Source organism: Pezoporus flaviventris, unplaced genomic scaffold, assembly GCF_033815535.1.
Source record: "Pezoporus flaviventris isolate CSIRO_AGI_PZ_B2104156 unplaced genomic scaffold, CSIRO_AGI_Pfla_v1 ptg000023l, whole genome shotgun sequence".
NCBI lineage: Eukaryota > Metazoa > Chordata > Aves > Psittaciformes > Psittacidae > Pezoporus > Pezoporus flaviventris.
In genome coordinates this window covers 18,470,927-18,492,987 of record NW_026892571.1, presented here as the reverse complement: position 1 = coordinate 18,492,987, position 22,061 = coordinate 18,470,927, and the positions used below count along the sequence as shown (strand labels likewise).

At 45.3% G+C, this 22,061-nt stretch overlaps 1 protein-coding gene across 5 annotated transcripts in view; it reads left to right on the top strand.

The window, feature by feature from the left end:
* Nucleotides 1-21,392, top strand: part of ACSL6 (acyl-CoA synthetase long chain family member 6) — a 46,485-nt gene extending 25,093 nt beyond the window's left edge. For 3 of the 5 annotated variants that reach the window (XM_061457097.1, XM_061457096.1, XM_061457098.1), the window contains exons 10-21: nt 3,415-3,488; nt 6,356-6,568; nt 8,754-8,888; nt 9,951-10,085; nt 11,796-11,891; nt 12,671-12,743; nt 13,568-13,656; nt 14,220-14,336; nt 14,571-14,714; nt 15,391-15,492; nt 15,735-15,806; nt 17,590-21,392. In XM_061457097.1, the coding sequence (XP_061313081.1) occupies nt 3,415-3,488; nt 6,356-6,568; nt 8,754-8,888; nt 9,951-10,085; nt 11,796-11,891; nt 12,671-12,743; nt 13,568-13,656; nt 14,220-14,336; nt 14,571-14,714; nt 15,391-15,492; nt 15,735-15,806; nt 17,590-17,730 (1,391 nt within the window). In that variant the 3' untranslated portion in view covers nt 17,731-21,392. The remainder of the gene's footprint in view (nt 1-3,414; nt 3,489-6,355; nt 6,569-8,753; nt 8,889-9,950; nt 10,086-11,795; nt 11,892-12,670; nt 12,744-13,567; nt 13,657-14,219; nt 14,337-14,570; nt 14,715-15,390; nt 15,493-15,734; nt 15,807-17,589) is intronic. The other 2 variants (XM_061457100.1, XM_061457099.1) reach the window with 2 other exon arrangements.
* Nucleotides 21,393-22,061: the final 669 nt, after the last annotated feature.

Sequence of the window (22,061 nt, the reverse complement as noted above, 5' to 3'; positions counted from 1 at the left end):
TTTTGCTTTCTCCCATCCGAATCCGAGATTCCTTATCCTGCACATCATTTCCTAACAAAACACTCACAAAGCAATGCTTTGTGAGCCATCAGCCCAGCCTCTGCTGCTGGAGGACTTTGCACATCACTTCACGCCTTTTCCAGGGGTTGTATCAGCTCTCTGATCTGTCTTCCATGTTGTGTTTTGATCTAAAAGGTTTGGCTCTTTATATAGCACATGCCAAGCTATTTTTAATGACCAGATTTAGACTTTTCTTCCAATGGATGTGTTCTCAAGGGCTTTTTCAGTCCTCAAAGGCTCTAAATCCTTTTGTATGGCGTGAAACAAACCTCAGCTGGAGAGTTTGTAACCTGGAAATTGTAGAATGGGAAATAATTTCAGCTGTTTATAACGAATCCCAGAAGTGGTCTTTATTGTCTGCTTTTCTTTGATAGGATCAGATGCCCAAAGGCCTGCCCTGGGAGAGGCTGACACTGCTGAGCTCAGATGACAAGATGTCAAGACCAGCTTTCATTGTGGTACCCAGGAATCATCAGCACTCAGAAGTGGGCCAGAGGCACAGAGATGCCCCCAAACCACCAGAGAAGCAAGCTGTCATTTCCTCAAGGATCCACCTCGAACCCATTGGATAAAAACTGCTTCCCAGTGTTTCCTCACAGCCTGTCAGTGCATATCCCTGTGTGCCGGAGGAGAGGAGCGCCTGCATCCCAAAGTGCTGACGGATCACACCACTGAGTCAGTGCCGGAGCTGCTGCTCGGAAGACCCATTTAGCAACATGGAAAAGGTTCTTCTCTTGCTTATGAGAGCTGCCAAACCAGCCTGGCACCAAGACAAGGAGAAACTGCCATACCCGGGCTACTACCTGGCCCTGTTCCGTAACGGGACACTCACAAGGAGTGTCTGGATGAGGGAATTCAAGCTCGAGAGCAGTGTTACAGGTCTGGCATTGATTTATTTTAAAGGGAAAGCAGTATCACTGCCAACCTTTTAATCTCAAAGTGGTAGTTCTGGGAAGGGGCTCGTAGCAAGAGGGATCCCTTTTGTTGGTTGCTCTTACAGCTACTAAAGAAAGTTGGAATTTGCAGGAATCCCCCATCCCAAAGAGCTGCAGCTCCCATGGGAGCATGGTTTGTTCTGGAACACCTCTGTCTTTGATGCAGATTCAGTACCTCTGCTCAGAGCACCATGGCACGCCTGCAGCAGTGCGAGCATCATGGGTCCTTCCTCTGTGTCCTGTTTGCAGGATCCTGGACAGGCTGTGGTCTCAATGGTGCCAAAGCACATCAGTGGTGTTAGAGGTGGGATGATACAGGAGTCTGAGTTAAAAGCACCCGGGAAGCTGTGACTGCCCCATCCCTGGCAGTGCTCAAGGCCAGGTTGGACACAGGGGCTTGGAGCAAGCTGCTCTAGTGGAAGGGGTCCCTGCCCGTGGCAGGGGTTGGAACTGGATGAGCTTTAAGGTCCCTTCAACCCAAACCAGCCTGGGTTTTGATGAAATCTTCCAGGAGAAGGCTGCAGAGCTGTGCCAAGGTGCAGGAGCCAGATCTGCCATTGGTATAGATGGTAGGCACAGTTTTGAACTTACAAGCCAGTACTGAGCACATCCTCCTCACTGTGTGTGACCTGCTGGTGCCAACATGGAAGAACTTGTGTTACGCTGCGAGAGTCCGGCTATGGATAGAATTGCCAGGGCTGAGCATATGTATTTGGCTAAATACAACTAACAAGTGGTTTCTGGATCAAGCAACATTGGTTCATGGAGCTTTCCTGACATCTGGATCCATGTGTGCTGTGAAAATAAGGGCCTGTAAATGAAACCTGCCTGTATGAGCTGGTGCTACAAGCCTGAGGTACAACACGTTGGGGCAGGAGCCTAACCTAACATCAATACAGCAAAGCTGTCAGCCCCAGCTTCACCTCCAAGCTTCGGATGAGGATGAGTATGAGAGCAAAATATCCCCTGTGCACCCTGTTCATCTGCAAGGATTTAGGACCGAGTTGCTCCCAGGCACTTGGGACACCAAGCATGGGGTTTCAATAAAATACACTGTGTTCAAAACATCCTGATTTAGTGCAATAAATGCCTGCAATGATGACTACTTCTGCTTGGGCCTTTATTTAACTATTGGCACAAAGCTGAGTAGAGGCAGTGGCAGGGAACAGGCAGGGCACAGGGATCAGCAGCGAGCTGGGCTGTGCCACGTGGGTGCCAACAGACCCCAAACCAAGAGGATTAAGAATATCTTCCTGTGCTGAAACCAATTCACAAAACACCGCTGCTCCCTTCCTAATCTGAGGAAACCAGGGCGAAATCTCTGCTGGGTTATCGTTTTGTTGTATCCACCATTAGCTGTAACAGGATTGCAGAGCTCCTGGGGTATCCCAGTGCTGGGGCTACGCAAGGTACCTACTGGCAAAGCTCCTCTGATCAGCTTCCGCATGGCATAGCAGGAGCTACGCTGCAGTGGCGTGATTGAATTAAACCAATCTGCTTAAAAGCACGCTGGGGAGAGAGAGGCTGGCTCCGTAATCTTGATTCGAGCTGACCTGCACCTTCTTTTCAGCAATAAACCCTCTGAGGGTGATGGAAAGGGACAGTGCTGTGGCAGGAGGATGTGCAGAGTCCTCTGAGCCAGCACTATAAGCAGGGAGTTTCGGATGGAACCCTTGGCTCTGGGTGGTGGAGATTTCAGTGTCTGCCGCGTGACAAACCCAGTATTTTGGTGTATGAACAGATATAAAATGCAAAAGAGAGAAAAGAGGGTGAAAAAGCAAATACTGACAGTGTGGAGGTGAATCACTGCAGGCGCAGTGCCCAGCACTGCACTGGGATGTGGCTCCCTTATGGGCTCAGTGCTGTCTCCACCTCTGCTCTGCTGCTGGCAGCATTAATGACTTCCCTTAATCACAGTCTCACAGGGCCTTCTTGTAGCCTGATTTTTACTGTGTGTTGCCCATTTCCTGCAGGGATAACAGGGTTATCCAGTGCATGGGCTAGGTAAGAGCTTGACAGCTTTTTAAATGGGCTTTCTTGGTACTGAAGATCATTCTTAGCCAAAATCTGTGTGAAAGAAATCCCATTGGAGAGGCTGGGAGCAGCCAGCGCGGTCTGACAGCCGTGCTCATCGAACTGCTCCATCCGAGCGCTCTCACAAATTGCAGTTGGGTTGTTTCTGATGGAAAGTGTTGTTCAGTCTCCAACAGAAATACTTGCGCTTACAGTATCACTTTATGACACTCTGAGTGCTGCACTAAATGCTGTTGGTGCAGGCCACTGCACGGAGGTGACTGAGAAAGTTACGGTTTCAAATGCAGAATTTAACGGTTTAACCATTTCTGTTGCCTTTATTTTTGTTGAGCTTTTGGAAGTTTCCCTGCTGCTCATCTGCCAAATCTCTCTCTGTTTCCCGCAGGGAACCCCAAAGGTGCCATGCTGACCCACGGGAACGTGGTCGCGGACTTTTCGGGCTTTCTGAAAGTGACGGAGGTGAATACCCTGCTCTAGAAAACACTGCCCCATGCAGGGGGTTGGGGGGTTAAGCTGTGTCCTGCATGGGCTTTGTGGAAAGGAAAGGTGCCTTTGCAGATGAGAGGTGAAATTTCTCTTACTCGCAAGGCCAAATCCATAGAAACGGGAGCGAGTCTGATCTTAGAGCACTGGAGGGCATTAAATCCCCTGTCCAGCACTGGCTCCCTGGCTCTGTAGGGCACAAAGTGCTTCTGAGGAGCAATGTTAGCTCGTGCAAACCAATTCATTAACGCCTTTTGAAGAATAAGGAGAGCAAACGAGCACTGTGCAAGTGGTGCTTGGAAAAGCGTAGAGGGTCTGCTTGTGCTCTTTGTGTCCCACTGTGCCCACACAATGTCCTCACTCACTTAAACCTCTCTGCTTATAAAGTACGTATGTATATATATAAAAGAATATAGAAGTTTTTTACAAGAATGATTAATTTCATTGGTACCAAAGTATATCTTACTTTCTGTAATACCTGTTAAAAAAGCATAGCAGTGGCCAAGTACCTGTATAATGTTCTAGGCAATGCATAAACTCGTGTTTAGAAATGATACAGGAAGCAGAATTGCTTTAGCACAGCATGCTAAGGACCTAACAAATACACAGAATCTATTTTTTGTAGTAAACAGGCAATTCCATAAAGCAGTGATGTACACACGGGTGGACAATAAGTCACCTTCTACCCTTTGCTGGTGTTACTGTTGGTGGTGAAAATGCTGCAGCCTAGTTATCCTAATCCTTGAACTTTCGTAGATTTCCAGACCTGTATTGTAAGGAATGTGATGTGAGGAGTCCCTCTGAACTCATGCATTCGAGTATTTGCAGGGCTGTGACTCCAGTAATTCCCAGTATGAAATGCCAACAGCTTGCTGCAGCCTCTGGGCTGCACAGCACGGAGCTGTCATTGGCATCAGAGGCAGTGAGATGCTCAAATGAAAGCTGGTGCATATAGGTCTGAGCTTCAAAGGGCAGGACCATTTATGTTGGAAGAGAACTGGTTTAGAGGGAGCTGGGGCAACTCAGCAGCTTCCAGGACTGGCCCACAGAAATGGATTCAGTGTTTGTTGATGGCAGAGATACTTTGGCAATGAGATACTCTGATTACTCTTGGAGGTATCAGATGGAGACAGAAGTCTGGTGTAAGTGGCTGCACATTCAGTCCCCAGAGTGGTGCTGGTGGGAGTGCAAATGCCTGTAGCCGACCCACACAAGTAGGGCAACGCTAACCACAGAAATGCAATGGAACAAAATGGAACAGATTTGGAAGCAGTAAATCACCAAAATCAAGATACATAAAGCTGAGAAGAGCTGCAGATCTGCTGCTCACACACTCCTGTGCCAGTTTTGCTTAGTTCAGGGATTCTGATCAATAGAACAGTTTTTGAAGTGACCCTAGAGCTCTTATAAGGCTGTTCTCAGATGCTGAGAAGCTGTTTTCATTCTGCATTTAACTGGACACCTGTGCCAACTGTGAGGCACTATTCAGTGTCATCACTTTGGTCTGATTTAAAACAAAACCATTTATGATCTGGGCACATAAAGCGGCGTCAAAGACAAAAGCAGCACAGCGAGTGATGCTAATGGGTTTACATTCCTGTGCTTGCAGAAAACGAGGCCAACCTGAAATAATGTATAATCAGATCTGCAGCTCCTAATGGCTTAATTCAGGCTGACACAGGAAATCATATGAAATGGGATGCTGAAAACACCCATATTGTCAATCGCGTTTGACTTCACTAGGTAACGGGTGGGAGAACATCCCACAGTCTGACTTGCCCAGATTTAACTCCAATAAGATATTCCCTAAGGAAGTATCTCCTGTGCCTCCCTTCAGTGCCATGTCCCAGGCCATGGGTTATCCATTCCATCACAGCAGTGGAGATAAAAGTGGGTATAAACTGCTAATACTGTGGGCTAATAGATTTTATACCCATTTTCCTCTAACCACTGGCCTTGGGGCAAGTTACTGGGTAATCAGGCTTTCAGGTTTTCTTATCTGTAATGTTCTAGCAAGCCTTACCCTTGGAAAGGCAGGCAGTAAAGCAGGTAGGGCATGGGTTGAGTAAGGCTCCCGGGGCCTGTGTTTGTTCCAGCCTGTGAGAGAGTTAAAACCCTGGCAAACTGAAGACTTTGGTAACTATTTCTGGCATAATTTGTCCAGCTTTCCCCCCTCCCCACACCTGTCTGTGGGGCAGTGATAATGCCCTTAAAATTCCACTTTAATCACTTCAAATGACAAGAAACACTAACAGAAGTCATTAATTTTTGCAGCTGAAAAACAGTCATTAATTTTTCCCACCTATTCTGATTCAAACCAATGATTAACCAAAGGAAAAGGAGGAAAACAAAATGATAGCTTTGACGCTAGTAACACTGTGATCTCCGCTGGGCTCCGTGCAATGGGGAATAGGGATGCGCTGCGGAGCGTTCCCGGGAGGCTCCTGCAGGTTTGCACCAGGATCCCGCGGGTCTGCGCAGAGCTGAGGGCGCGAATCCTGGTCTCGGCACCTCCTGGTAGAAAGCAATGGATAAAATGGGATTCTCTGTCAGGGTGAGCCTCCGTTTCCAGCGTGAGCTGTGTGGATGCAATGCGCCTTCCGCCACGGAGAGACCTCTCCGCTGCCCTCTGTGTACATCTCCGTGCTCTTTACTCCTGCTAACCGAGCTTCATTGACGCTATGGCTTAACGCTTCACTTTGTGCGCTGCTCCCTTCCTCTCTTGACAGTCTTTACCCTTTTGCTCCTCTGGTGCCATTTTTCTTTTTATTGTTTTATGACTTTCTTGTTGTCTTCCTGTCAGTGTTTCTTTCCTTTCTGTCTCCCATGCCCTTCACCTGCAGAAAGTGATCTTTCCGAGACAGGACGATGTGCTCATCTCCTTCCTGCCTCTGGCTCACATGTTTGAACGAGTTATACAGGTAAGAAACCTGCCTGAACTGACGAGGCCTCGTGGGGCTCCTTGTGTTTTCTTCCAGAGTCAGTGGTCTCCTACTTGTGAGGATGTACACATTTCCTATTTGCCTTTAGCACACATGTTTGAGAGAATGGTACAGGTAAGGTCCTGGTGTCAGAGGAAATCATCCTTTTCCACACCGAAAAAATCCCTATAAAATGAATACAATACTAAGTAACCAGCGATGTCCTGTAGCACTAAAAAAGCTTGTACTCCAGAAGTGCCATGTGCATAACACCAGGGCCCCATCTCTGGTCTCAGTGACCTTGCCGTGAGTTCAGAGCAATTCCAGGACAGCTTCCCAAGCTCTTCAGCTTACGCTGGTGTCTTTGAGGTTGGAAACCAGCCCTTTGTCCATGAGCAGAAACTGCTACTTGCACAGTTCTGGGGGCAGCTTTTCAGAGCACTTTGGGATGAGGTATCAGGGGAGCAAGAGGATAATTTTGTGCCATTTTCCACATCAGCTCAAAGCCTTTTATTGCATAAATAACCAGCTCTGCAGAAAACTTGCAGACACTGAGAAAGAGGAAACCAAGATGGTGATGTGCCACTCGTGATCCTCCTGGCAGGGCAGCGTTCGGTGGGCATGAGCTGGTCCGTGTCCCCTGGAAACAATGGCAAACAGCAGTGCTGACTCAGGCCAGCCTGAGAACTGACTTCTCGCATCTCCTCCCGAAAAGCCAGGTGAAGACCTGTGCTGCAGTCGGGCTGTCAGGCACACTGGCTGAGATGATCACATCGGTTCTCCTGGCCTGAGAACCTGCAAACTAAAACCTGGTCCAGTGTGTGAAGATTGGACCCGGATTCAGTTGCAGCTCTCTGCTTTCTCAGGGGTGATTGCTTTTGAGCCAGACAAGCATCCGAGTATAAACTCTGCTTCTTAGTTAACACCAATGCCAGAAGTAATATGTTCTGCCCTGTTAAAATACTTGCAAATTGGAAGTGAAAGTCCACTGAAGGTTTGGTGAATCACAGCACAGCCTTTCTTCCCTGGCAAGGCAAGCTGGTCAGTGTGCCACCCCTATAATATAACTCTTTAGTCATCTGATGAGGGAGAAAAAACCATGAGAACCGTTTGAGATCCCCTTGTTTCACAGGATGTTGCTGTATTGAAACAGGCTCCAGAGGATGCTCAGCTTTATCCTCCCTCCTAAAAAGGCTCATTGATATGAAGGTTTTTCCCCAAAGGGATAAAGAATCATTTTCAAAAGCATTCGGAACAGCAGCACTGCGTCAGCTTCCCCAGTTTTACCCACACCATCAGTTCCTGGAACTTACAGTGAAAACTATACACATACATTCTTTAAAGCTAAAATTTCTATTTATAATCCCCACTGATTATATTTTCCTTGTTTTTCAATTCCCGTGCATGTGCAGCATGGAACACAGATTCAGCAGTGTACTGGTCATTAACCACATCACATGTGGTTTCAGTTGGACACACTCTCTGTTGGCAGAGCAGTGAGAGCACTGCAGTTAGTGTTAGGGATAATTAGGAGTACCACAAAAAGACTTAGGTGTGCCTTAAAGGAGTTTTAAACTGGTTTAGTTATATGGGGGAGACAAGTGCACTAAAGGGAGCTGATGTTCTCAGTCCTCTATGGGGTTACTGATGATCAGGGCTCCTCACACTCTATCCTGCATATCCAGCTCTATTCTGATCCAGTGAAAGTGGCCCATCTGCTTTCCGAGCACAAAACCTTCTGGATCTGTAGTTTCCATACAAGTTGAGCACCTTTTATGAAGGGGGCTTCTGTTTCTGGGATACGGGATCAGGCACTGTACCTCTAACGTAGTACATTGTTGTATTTAAACAGAGCTAAAGTATTAACACCTAAAACCCGGGCGCTGCTCAGTGTTTTACAGTGTTTCTTAATATCCCTTTCTTTATTGACAGTAGGTGCTCATGCTGTGAGCTGCTGTGGTAGGCCTGGCCTTAAAGGATAAGTTCAGGTCCAGAATCTGACCATAACTCAGACTTCTCCATCCCTGTATGCAGGGGATGAAGGGAATTCCCTTCCAAACCAGCTTTGGTTCCCTGTTCTTCCAGAACCAGTGGCAAATTTGGTGGATGCTGAATTGCCAGTACTGAAATGCCCAGAACTATCTGGATATTTCTGTTCAGTGCAAAATTTACTGTTACTTTTTTATGTAGTTCTGAAGCCCCATTTTTTGTCATATTGGAAAGCAGGATTTTAGGAAAGGCATTTCTGTGCTTGGGGGGGCTGCTCTGCCATGGGAATTAAAGGCAGGGATATGACACATGTTCCTTTTCCTCCCATCAGTCTGTAGTGTACTGCCACGGAGGGCGCATCGGGTTCTTCCAAGGCGATATCCGCCTCTTATCTGATGACATGAAAGCGTTGCGCCCAACCATCTTCCCCGTTGTGCCGCGGCTGCTGAACAGAATGTATGATAAGGTGAGTGGAACTTGGCTCTTTCTGTGTCAATAAAGTTCATGTCCCTCTAGGACTTATGTGAAAGAATCCCCTCAGTCACAGAGATCTCCTGAGCAGACGATGCTGTTTCTGCCTTACTGCTAACACACTCTTACCCTGTGTAAGTGACAGGGCTGCTCCAATGTGTAAGGTGATTTATGCAGACTGCTGACACGGATTAAATCCCTCCGTATCAGCCTCATTCCCTGTTCTCACTGAGGTTACCAGTGACATTTCCAGAGATGAGGGATGTTTTCATCCCAGAAACACTGGTCAAACCTGGCTGCGTGAGGATTCTTTGTGCCCTTCAACCAGTTTTGGAAGCTGGGCCTCTATTCCTGGTGGCAATGACACCTGAAAATCAGGAGCTGCAAACAGACTATGAGGATTTAGGTGGTGTCCATGTGGGGTGGATTTTGGATCTAGAAATCTTTGTATCTAAGAGATAGTCTTGGAAGGTGTTAAGGACACATCTGGTCATGTTAAATCTGTTTGACCAGCTGGGAATATTTACTCCTCTGCAGACTTACCCTCTAAACATGAGCTCAAGCACAAGCTACTGGTGTAATTTTCCCCCAGGGTCAGGACTGCTGGATCAGGGGTTCTGGTTCCTCAGTAGAGGGATGGGCATTGCGGGTTTCTTGTTTGTGGAGATGTAGTACGTGCTGGTGTGTGATGACGCTCAGGTCAATGCAGCCCCCATCACCTCCTCAGCCAGCAACGAGACCTGCTCCAGTAGTCAAGTTGCTCATTCCCAGCTGCTCAAATTGTATGATTTCATTGAATCCTATCATGGAAATCATATAGAAGTAGCAGTCATGTAAATGCAGCCAACTACCATCCCCTCTGTTTTATCTCCCAGGGAAACACCACGTACAATAGCACACGGAGTGAGACAAACCACTCCTCTATATCCCCACTAACAAAGCCCCACGTAGCCTCATTTAACAGTACCACTAACATCACTGCACCCTACCTGCCAGCAGCAGAGCCGGGTGCTGTGATGGTAAGAGCAGCTATTGATGCTCTCTCTGTGTGCTGCAGATCTTCAGCCAGGCAGACACATCCCTCAAGCGCTGGGTTCTGGAGTTTGCTGCAAGAAGGAAAAAGGCTGAAGTTCGAAAGGGGATCATCAGAAATGACAGCTTGTGGGATAAACTGTTCTTCAACAAAATACAGGTAAGGCATTTAAGAAGTGAGGCTAAGGTCAAAGAGCTCTCATTTCTTCTAGCAGTGATTGGTGTTCCTTAAAGTCAACATGGTCCACTAGCCTTATGATGAACTGCAGGCAGTTGTACCACTAGTGAATAGCAGACTGAAAACTGAATAGAGACAGGAGATGGAGCACAGTTTATTGTTCCACTGACTTTGGCATTAACTTTTGCCACGTTTGGTTTTATTTATATATTTCTTTTTAAACAGCATGCATAAGATACCAAAATTTACATCAAATCTATCTCTGTCTCCTCTCAATGGGAATGAAATTCAGGAAGGTGGGCATGGAAAGAGGAGTATCTGATCAATGAGATGTTGCTTCAAAGTTTTCTGCAAATTCTCTACAGATAAGATTGGATTTAGGGTTGGGTTTCAACTGGGCATATTAATAGAATCACAGAGCCCCAGACTGGTTTGGGTTGGAAGGGACCTTAAAGCTCCTCCAGCTCCAACCCCTGCCATGGGCAGGGACCCCTTCCACTGGAGCAGCTTGCTCCAAGCCCCTGTGTCCAACCTGGCCTTGAGCACTGCCAGGGATGGGGCAGCCACAGCTTCTCTGGGCACCCTGTGCCAGCGCCTCAGCACCCTCACAGGGAAGAGCTTCTGCCTAAGAGCTCAGCTCAGTCTCCCCTCTGGCAGGTTAAAGCCATTCCCCTTGGCCTGTCCCTGCAGACCCTTGTCCAAAGCCCCTCTCCAGATAAAAACTCAAACCTGCTTTTTCCCCTATGAAAACAAGAAAAGAGCATAAAGAAAAATCCACCTGTAAATCATGGCTTAACACTAAGGAAACAAACACAAATGCCCTGCTGTGTGCTATGCATCTCCTCATTAAAAAGGGACTAAATTGGCTTTAACCCAGGGGTTTGGGCTCTCTGCTGCTCCGGGAGGCTCTGATTGCTTCATTTTTCTAATCGGATAACTTACCTTGGAGACATGCCACTTTATTTTTAACTAAAGAAACCGACTGCACTTTTTGCCTGCGGATTAGCTGTCCTCAGCATGCACACAGCAGAGTTCACATGGTGCTGCCGGGCGCGCAGACACGAGGCAAGCCGGGCTGCATATTGATTCAAGCTCTGGCGAGACCGGCAGGCTCAGTCCCTTCTCTTCCTTTGTGCTGGGCTTTCTTCTTCTAGAATAAGAAAAAGGAAATGAAGGGGGGAGAAGGAAGTAGAATGTGACAGAGGAGGTGATGTAGCACCCTCCCGAAATGTTTGAAGGTCATCTGCCTGAAGAAAGGGACAGTGTTAGTTTAGATGGCTTGGGAGCCTATTCATTAAAGCTGATGAGGTGCAAAGAGCACTGGAGGGGAAGGGGTTTGGTTTGTACCCCACAGTTCCCCAGAGCAGATGCTGCTCATCCTGCCAGAGATGGGGGCCTTTCATCTCCATGTGTTGAATGGTTTACTCTTTAGGCACTGTATTTGCCTGCAAGGGGGAGTTATTGCTTTTAAGATTTAGTTGGATTTATCCCTAAGGAAAGGTTCAGAGCTGGTTCGTATTCATAGACTCACAGAATAGTTAGGGTTGGGAAAGACCTTAAGATTTTCCCTGCCTCTATTCTAGACAGAGTGCCTGCACATGCGCTGTACAAGCAGTACTCACAGGTGCTGCTGGCTTTGCCACCTGCAGTAACCTGTGATGCTTTCCTCCCTTTTCTCCCACTATCAAACAGGCAAGCCTTGGTGGGTGCGTTCGAATGATCGTCACGGGCGCTGCTCCTGCATCTCCAACCGTGCTGGGCTTCCTCCGTGCAGCCCTTGGGTGTCAGGTGGGCTCATGATGCTGCTTGGATGTGTTTGCTCACTGCGAGCTGGGAAACGCACTGCCTTTAAGAGAGAAGATGGGTTAGAACCTCAGAGCTGTGTTTAGGGCAGCTTTGTCAGGACTGGGCCAAGAGCAGCGTGTCCCTGGCGCTGGAGCAGGAGCCCTTCCTGGTAGCCCTGGAAGGGAGCAGCAGGCAAGAGCTGCTTGTGCTGCAGGCAGCTGTCAGAAAAGAGCACGGACTCATCCCAGCTGCTCTCAGCACTTAATTGAGTATGTGCAATTAAATATACTGGTGCATGTGCTCAGAACTTCGTTACGTGAGCTTTATTCTATATATAAATGGAGAAAGATAATCTTCAGAGGGCAATTTAACCCACTTAAGCTGTCCTCTGTGTTATTTCTCTTTGACAGGAAGGCCAGGGCAACTACAAGGCCTCATTGAAGAGCCTAAAATTAGGCAAAATTTATGTAAAAGGTGTATTTTCAAAACATCCCACAAAAATCCCTTCCCCCCCCAATAAATTCCTCTCATAAAGTAATACACTCCTTGACTCAAAAGCTAAGAGCTGAACTTGCCTTCTCACTACTTCAACTCTACAGAGACAATTCACAGTCATGTCAGTGAAATACTGGATATGGTAAGAGCCAGGGAAAGTGTCCCATGTAAAACGTGCTCCTGTCATTGCAGCTCCAGGGGTGCACAGCAGAAAGCAATGCTTAGAATCTTACTGTGTATTAGTGAAGCCCTCTGTGCTGTTTTAAAGATACCCCTTTCTTTGCCAGGTTTACGAAGGTTATGGCCAAACAGAGTGCACAGCTGGGTGCACCTTTACAACCCCAGGTGACTGGACATCAGGTAACGATTTCCTTCCATCCTTTCCAGAGAGAAAAGAAAAGATTTCTTTAGGGAATTCAGGACTGTAACATCACAGGGTGCTATTGGCATTCAGCACGGTGTGACTGATCTGCAGCAAATACGGTGCTCTTGGAACTGTCATTAGGCCAGGATGACTGCACAGGGATCAGATGCTGGGCACGTTTGCCTAGGGAGGTTTGGAATTGTCCCTTAGGATGCTCTTTGTGACACCCTTATCTCTGCACTGCTGGTGCTGTGAGTCCTCTCTAGAGCCCTGGAGGGGAATTCAGATGAATGTTTGTTAGAATGAAATGCTGGAACAGTGAAAAGGTGGATACATTTGTGGACTTAGTGAGCAAAGCCAGGCTTTGAATAGAGACCCACCACTATGCAATACTTTCTGTATTTCAGGCTTTCAAAGCTTCTGAATCTGGACAAAATCACATGAAAATTGGCACTAAGCAGGGTTCAGATAATCCTAGAATCCCAGACTGGTTTGGGTTGGAACTTCTTCCTTATATTTTCTCCTAAAATGGTGAGAGTCCAAAGCTTTGCGTGCTTTTGTAAGGAAGTCAGCTTAAACAAGGGATTAGTCCCTTACAGGTAATGGAGACATGGTTTGTATCTCGATATGTTTGAAAACAGGGTTTATACCCAAAGTTTGGGTGTTTAGTCTCAATAACACAAAACCTTAACAAGGAAATTATGGCTGCTTGGAGACACACTTCCTGCTAGAACATCCAGTGTACCTACAACTATGCAAGCGACTGCTATCTACTGTTTCTAGGACTGATGACAAGTGACTTGGTAACTTTGCTTTCCAGGTCATGTAGGAGCTCCTTTGCCCTGTAACTTAATCAAACTGAAGGATGTGGAAGAGCTGAATTATTTTGCTTCCAAAGGAGAAGGAGAGGTAGCAAATCACATTTTTTATATCAAATCCTTGCTAGCTAACACTGTGTTAAGTACTTATGCAGTTACAGAAGCATTTTACCTCTGTAAGGCACATGCTTGCTGATGTGCTATATACTGCAATTGGGGAAGGAAAACATCAGTTCAGCAGCAGAGCAGCAAAGCATTAGTTAAAGAGGGGCTGTGGCAATACTGCCAGGCAATGCCCTGACTGATTCCTTTCCCAGCTAAGATGGAATTAATTAGTTCAGCTAAGAAAAGCTGAATTGCTCTGATTTCCACATTGCTGTTATTTCTGTATTGCACATAAATTGCGCTTACTGAAATAACGTTGGGGGTGTTTTTCGCTGCAAGCTGGCTGCAAATCAGCTTTGAGCAAATCAGTTTTGCAAGCCCCACTTCATAGCTCCTAGGTAATTTTATAGCACAGTGCATTTAATTCCACGGAGCACAGTCATTAAGCCAACCTTTAACATATGTCAGTTTTAGTGAGCTGCTATTTAGCTTGATGGCAATTTACAGCAAAATAATACAACGATTTCTCTGCAACTCTGTGTTTTGCAGATATGTGTGAAAGGACCAAACGTTTTCAAAGGTTATCTGAAGGATGAAGAGAAGACAACGGAGGCGCTGGACCAGGAGGGCTGGCTTCACACGGGGGACATTGGGAAATGGTTACCTGTGCGTGCCAATCAGAATCTTAGTTCTTATGTCAATTGTAGGATCCTATTTAAATTTCCGAGTACTCAACTTACATTTCCAAGCAGATCTGCCTTTACAGAGGATTAAGTTTATGTTTTACAGAATAAGTCTGATATATCAGCGAAGCGCTTTCTGGCCATGTAAAGAGCTCTGTTAAAACCAGCTTACTGAGTCTCTGTGATTAAATAACCTCTCATTCCTTTCTCCTCACAGAACGGGACGCTTAAAATTATTGATCGGAAAAAGCACATATTTAAACTTGCTCAGGGAGAATATATTGCACCGGAGAAGATCGAGAACATCTATATCCGCAGTGACCCTGTTGCCCAGATCTATGTCCACGGAGACAGCCTGCAGGTAAAAACGAAGCTTTCCCAAGGTCTTGCTTTGCTCTGTGTAAGTAGAAGGCAGAGAGCCGGGTGTGAGCGAGGGGAAAGCGTGAGCGGATCACGTCAGGTTTTCACCCTGGTGCCTCCCTCCTGCTGTGGAGCTGGCTGCCAGCCATGCAGTGGCATAAGCAGCTTGGAGGATGCTGTGGCTGAAGATCAAGCCTTTAAAGTTTGCTTCAGTGTCACCCTTTGGGTCCCTAATGCCCTCCTTTGCCACCTTGCCTGCGGTAAGCCAAGAGAAGGCAAAGTCACTGCTGCTCCACAGCCACTGCCTGCACATTTTGACCAATCTTGTCCCATTTCTTTGGCTATTTATGCAAACATGTACAGCTTCTGGAACCATTGTGATTCATCCCTCCATATTCGTTGCCCACAAGCACAAGGCTTCCCTTGGCCCAGGAGTTTGCCTGAGGCTCACAAGCCTATGGATTGAACATGTATAGTCACAGGGAACCACTTTATCTGAGGAAAAGGCACAGACACCCAAATATAACTGATGATGGCGAGTTAGTCAATCATTGACATAATTACACAAGAAATGACAAACACGTAGCAAATTCACCTGGCTTATGTATTCCTGTCAATGTGGGGCCTTAAATATTGTTCAGCTTTTGCCTGCAACTCTCCTTCTCCTCCACCTACAGGCCTTTCTGGTGGGAATTGTGGTGCCTGATTCCGAAGTTATGCCAGGCTGGGCAAAGAAAAGAGGGTTTGATGGATCTTATGCAGAGCTCTGTAGAAATAAGGTTTGTCCTTCTGTCTGTGCACATACAAAACATCACCTTACTTTTCATGCTGAGGAAGCAGTTAACATCATCACACCATGCAAACGTTTGTGCGTTTCTGGAATAGAATATTTGCTAATTATGTATTAACTATCAGGCACTTGAACTTTACTCAGAAACATGTTTTCCTGATGAGCAATGACATCAATTGCACGTAAGGTTGCCTCTGTCATTTCATGAGGAATTCCTGTGCTTTAACCCAGGCACTGCAGCAAGCGATAATGGAAGACATGGTACGGCTGGGTAAGGAGAGTGGACTTCATTCCTTCGAGCAGGTAAAACAACGAATACATTACTCAGCATGCTCAGGTGATTTGTCCATTTGTATTGAATGGGGATTTGTCACCCTTGGTTACGTTACTCCATATCCTTGTAGCTGCACACAGTGGTTTTGGAAGCAGAGATCCATTGCTAGCGAGTTCCTTGAAATTTGAATTCAATTTAGTGTTAAGTTTTAGATGCAGAAGTGAAAACCTAATCCAGGGGCATGGTTAATCTCCAGCCTGACAACCAGAGGTCGAGGTAAATCTGTGCAGGACTCTGATTCTTCTGCCGCTGAAAGCAGCGATGAGGAACTGGGTCACTAATTACCCCTCTTATAACTGACCCAGGAAATGCTGCTGGTTTATTTCTTTCCAGCCTGTGCACTAATTCCTTTCTGGGGCTTGTGTAAATATTGTTGCAAAACACTTCAGGAGGAGAGATGAGAAATCAGCCACGGTTTACACAGCATTAAAAACTCAGTGAAAGAATAATCCATTACGTTTTAAAACGTCAAGGTCCTCTTTCTGTTAAAACAATGAACATCTTCATCATTACATAGAATTAGCATGGAATTTTGCTTTTGTTTAGGCTGCTTCTGGGTGGTAATTCTGACGGGTGATTCACCATACCCGAGCGCAGCAGAAGCACCATTAAACATAGACTTGTTATTCTTCATTTCTCAATTACATATACCAATGAAATGAAGTAAAATGAAATGAAGCATGGTTTATAATGCACACAGTTGCTTGTGGTACTAAATCTGGTTTGTGCCTGCTGTGGTCTCGTGGTATGGAATGTCCTCAAGTAATCTATTCTACCAGGAGTTTGCAATTAATAAACTACAAAGTAGGGTAAAAGCCTTGCCATCTTCCAGCTATAACAGAAGTTTCACATTTCAAAATTAGAGGGCTTTAAAATTTGATCTTTGTTGCAATATGTAATCTTAAACCCAAACTTTAAAGCCAGATACTAGGGTTCATGTTTGTGTGGGATAGGGTCCCTTCTATATGGAAGAGAGACTCTAGCATTTGTGTCCTTGCCTGCAGTGCCAGTGGCCTGAGTGTGGATCTCTGACCTGACAGTGGCAGCTCTGGGTTCTGGAACCCAGCAGCCAGTGCAGCTTTAGTAGCACCAACACCGGCTTTGTGAAGGACATCACTGGGGGAGGAACAGGACCACAGTGCTTGCAGGGGAAAAGGAATCACGTATCCAATAGGAGTTTAAAAATGGATCCTCACTCTGTGTTCCTGCAACTCCCAGCTGAACAAAATGCAAACCAGTCTGGCTTGGGGAATCGGGAGAGCAGCAGAGGGCTGGGGGATTCTGCCTTACATCAGTGACCATGGCCAGTCATGCAGCCCTTTTCTGCCTCCCTCACTCCTCACTGCCAGGCTCCCTGCTGTGCTCAGGGAGACCCCCATCGACCAGGGCAGCATGGAACAAACCCTGTTTGCCTGGGCTGAATGATTTGATATCATTTTAATTAGCTAATAAAACACCATCCTTAAAGAGGATCATCACCCATGCGTCCTGTGTGCCTACAAAGCTTCACGGTAACTTTGCAAGGCCAAAGAGAGCTCCCTTCTGTGGGACGCAGGAAAACAAGCATGAGGGCAGGGAGCAGGATGGGGTGGTGGAGGGATTCAGTGGAACCTCAGGAAACTTGGGCAGGTGAGGGAAATCCTGGGTCCCCTGGGCACAAGCGGAGGTAACACGGTGAGGCTGGCATAAGGAGTTAGGCTTATTCAGTGTGATGCTGTCATTTTTGCTATAAATATCTCTCTTTTATTACAGGTCAAAGCTATTTACATTCACTCTGATATGTTCTCAGTACAAAACGGTTTGTTGACACCGACGTTGAAGGCCAAGAGACCAGAACTGCGAGATTACTTCAAGAAACAAATAGAAGAGCTATATTCAAGTGTGTCCATCTGAAATCCTGGGAAGAACCTTCTGAATAATGGACTTCATAGCAATATTAGAATAATCCTCAAAAGTACAGAGCCAGAAGGGCACAGCTGAAACCGATAAGCATCTGAATCTTACATCTGAGCCTTTCATCGTTCTAGGGTTTCACCACTAACCACATCTTTCCTTCTTTTTTTCCATCAGGCGTAATACAGTTTATTTTCTACTCTGTGTACACAATAGGGTACCACTAAGGATGATGTTAAATTGCCACAAAATACACAGAGATTTCAATCTATGACCAAGTAAATTATGGAAACTTACGTTATTAATAACTCCAAACGTTTTTAATTAAAATAAGGAAAATTTCAGGTATGTCTGTTGATATCTGATTGTACATAACCTAATACATTAGAAGCTAAAATTGTGGATAATTCAATAATGTGGTCTACCTCAAACAGTCAGTGATTGATGGTGAAAGTCTGTTTTCCCTGATCTGGAACTTCAAGCTGGATATTAGTTTATATATTAAGTGATAGTTTTTGTATTTTCCAGGACATAAATTGCATTGATTTGATTTAATCATTAATGACCTAACAACCAGAACACAAATAGGAACCAATCTCCTGCTCTTTGTACTTAAAAGAACTATTACTATTTACATCTAATGGATTAATATTACCTTGAAATTACAAGAACAGGTTGGGAAGCAGTAGGATGCAGTTCCCTCTTTCGTTCTTTTCATCTGAACTCGTTTTATACATGGCATGCTGATTTTGCATTAGGGCCTCCTTCAGTTCAGAACACTCATGGACATCTGAACTACTCCAAGTGATAAGGTTACAAAAGCACCACTGGCACTGTGGCAGCTTTCTGTGGGAGCTCACATTAACCCCAATCCTCATCCCTAATTTATTACTTTACATGCTGCTAATACTGGGTAGTCCAGTTGGACTAATTCCCTTTCAGAAACAGTGCTAAAGGAATGGAGCATGAGGTACAGGCTGTGATTATTCAGGCTGCCCAGAGAAGCTGTGGCTGCCCCATCCCTGGCAGTGCTCAAGGCCAGGTTGGACACAGGGGCTTGGAGCAAGCTGCTCCAGTGGAAGGGGTCCCTGCCCGTGGCAGGGGTTGGAGCTGGAGGAGCTTTAAGGTCCCTTCCAACACAAATCATTCTATGATTCTGAATGGGACTTAGCAGAACAAATTGGGCTGGGAGAAGATGTCCTTCTGTTGACCAGGAATGGAAGAGATGCAGCTCCAGCAGTCCCTGACGATGGGCAAAAGGCTCTGTTGGCTGATGTATGGTGGCACGGTAACGGTACATCACTGGATGTGGCTGTAGAAAGGCCTGTGAAGAAAACAACTCTAAGCTCAGACACCTGGGAGCCTCAGTTCCCACTGTCATCACTTCCAGTGACCTCTATGGAACAAACAGCATGTTTTCAGGATGAAACCTTAAGATTGCACAGCCAGTGGCAGCTGTTAGAAGAGGGTGCAAGTCCCCTGTGGGACAGGAGCAGACTGGAGCCCTCTCCTGAGAGAAAGCACGGTACAAAGCAACAAGAAAACTGCAACGTTAAGTCGCTTGAATGCTTGGACTGTTGGTGGCTTCTTTCTGCTAAACAGGGTCCTAAATGTATCTGTGTATTTGAATAGCTGCTGTTCGTTGCACCAGTGCGTACTAGCATGGAGCTGTGCCTGCTAGAGCTTTGCTAGGACAGTGAAAGCACACTTGTTTTCTCTCTTAAACTGGAATCCACTTTTGAAGCCCCAAATTTTCACTCTAAATGGTCTCTTACTTTCCCTCTACAATTCCATTGCATGCTTCCAAATGAAAGACATTGGATTAATGACGTAGTGTTACCCGGCGACTGATTTATTGCAGTAATTTCCTAACAAAATGATCCAAAGGAAGCATATCAGCTAGCATAATCACTCATATAAAGAGCAGAGCGATTTGATTTATCAGATGTGGAAGTATTTATTTGTCTGAATTCCTCTTTGCGCCCAATTCCTCATTGGATTCCAGTGCAGTGATTCATATCAGTTCAAAGCGAGCAAGAAATTCCGTCATGGTGATCTGACGGGATTGTACGTTCGTTCTTCACCAGCGCACGAAGCAAGAGCATCCCTGGGGAATCTGTGTCTGCCACGTCGACATGGGGTAGGAATTACTGTATGAAATGTGGCTCTTTGGGTCAAGTCATAAAGGCTTTTTAGCTCTGCAGAGTCTAGCTCATCTCCTTTTTGTATCAGCCAAAAGACAGTCATTGCGCTTGCTTCAAAGTGACGAAGAACTAGCTTCAGTTCAATTTCCTGTGTGCTTTAATGGGACACACTTTAAAAACTAAATAATTGCAATTAAAAAGTCATCTAAATAAGTACGAAAGAGCTATTTCCCACTGACCTTTTTCTACCACAGTAATTTGATTTCCTTTTCTCCCAGTTTACCACACTTTTCTAGGCAACTAAACTCTGACTTTTATTAGTATAGAAGATCCCAGTGAGTTTATTGACAGCTTAGATGGCTGATACATTTACATCTATAATGCTGAATGAATATATCTCTACTCCACTTTTGGTACTTGATGCAAAATGTCAGATGCACTAGAGCCAAAGATATGGACACCTAAGGAATAAGAAAGCAAAAACACAGACTTGGCCACACTGGAATGATGTGAAATCCGGGAGGACTTGTGCTGTCACACCGAAAAGAGTGAATACTTTCAGCACTTGTATAAATCAACTAGAAGCTCTCTTTAATACTTCTTGTGCAATCAGATTTTCCTCTGCAGGTCACTTTTTCTTGCTATAAGCATAATGATGAGATTAAAACTTGAAAACAGGCGTAACACATGAGCTAGGCACAAACATGCTCAAATGCCAGGAATATTTATGTTGCATTGAGCTCTTGTAAACTGAACTACTTCTTGTGACCACCAAGGAGAAACCCCCAGGGCTGTCTGATACAGGTTCTATTCCTCAAGATAACTAATTCCAAAATTAACTTCTTCATTTTACACATAACAGAAAAGAACCTGACTTAAATCTTCTGGAACGAAACAAAAACCACTTAGATTCTTTTAATCTATTGTTTATTTTCCATGTGTTACAAGCACAAACCGGTGATCTCTATGTAAATAAACTGCTACAAGATGAATGTAAACTGGGGAAGAATATACTATTTTTGCATGGTAACAGACTACTTAAAGACCTCTTGATGCCTTACAGAAAAGTGGGAAAAGCATTTTATTTAGAGGCAATTCTATCTGTGTACTTTTTGTATCTTTAGCTCACTTTGGTTTTGTCTGTGGAAAACCAAAGAATAGAGGAATTAGCTCTTTGCTTCTTGGCATTAACATTCTTCAGTACTTTGCACATTCAGTGGTTTCTGCTCTGCTTTTGCTTCTGTTCAACGCCGATGCTGAGGCTGTGCTTTCCGGAGGAGAAATCGGGACGCTTGTAGCCTGGGGAGGGGAAAAAAGGTTTAGATCCCTGGAATTGTTCCAAAATAAAATGTTTTCTGAGGCATCCAGAGCCCTTTTAAGCCCTTCACTTCATTTCAGCTTTTTGGTATGTATTTTAGACAGGTATAAGCAGCAAACAAGGTGGTTTCCTAAGTGTTGCTTGCTCTATTTTCAGCTGGAAGTGAAGGGGTTAAAACATACCCTTTCCACTTGTGTAAACCCAATCCCCCCCCAGTCTTACCTGTAATCAAGGGTTTTTCAGCTTTGGTATATCGGCATGAATATCAGCAAGCCATCAATGGTGGCTTTTATAAGGAATTCAACTGGCACACTTCTCCAGACCTCTCTGAAGGTTTTCTCATGGACTGAGGTACAATAAAAGCTCTTTTCTAAACCCCGTTATCACTCCAGCACGTTGGCCTCACCATGGGAGTGCAGGACGCGTGCCTACACCTGACGTGTTGGTTGATCAGATTAACACTCGTTATAAAGCAACCAAAGGAATATTGGGACCTGAGATTGATTTTAGCAATCTCAAACAAAACCGAGTTGTTGCGAAGTGCTCTGAAGATGCAGCAGTCTTTCTGTAATGGTTTCCTTTTTTTTATTTCAGATCAATAATAATGTAACCAAATGTATATGCTTGTTTAATATGAATTGACAATTGGGAATGCATAGTATTTTTTCAGACTATGTGTCTAAAACAATAAAGTTTAAAAGCATTTGGTCTCTACTCCAGTGTTTGTGTGTGCTTGCACCTCACCCTTCAAATAAGGCTAGTGATGCCAAAGAATTATCTCAGAAGCCATGAGATAAACTCTATAAACTTATGCTGAAGGATGGGATCTGATAGGTAAGGGGAATATAACATCCATGATTTCTATTGCA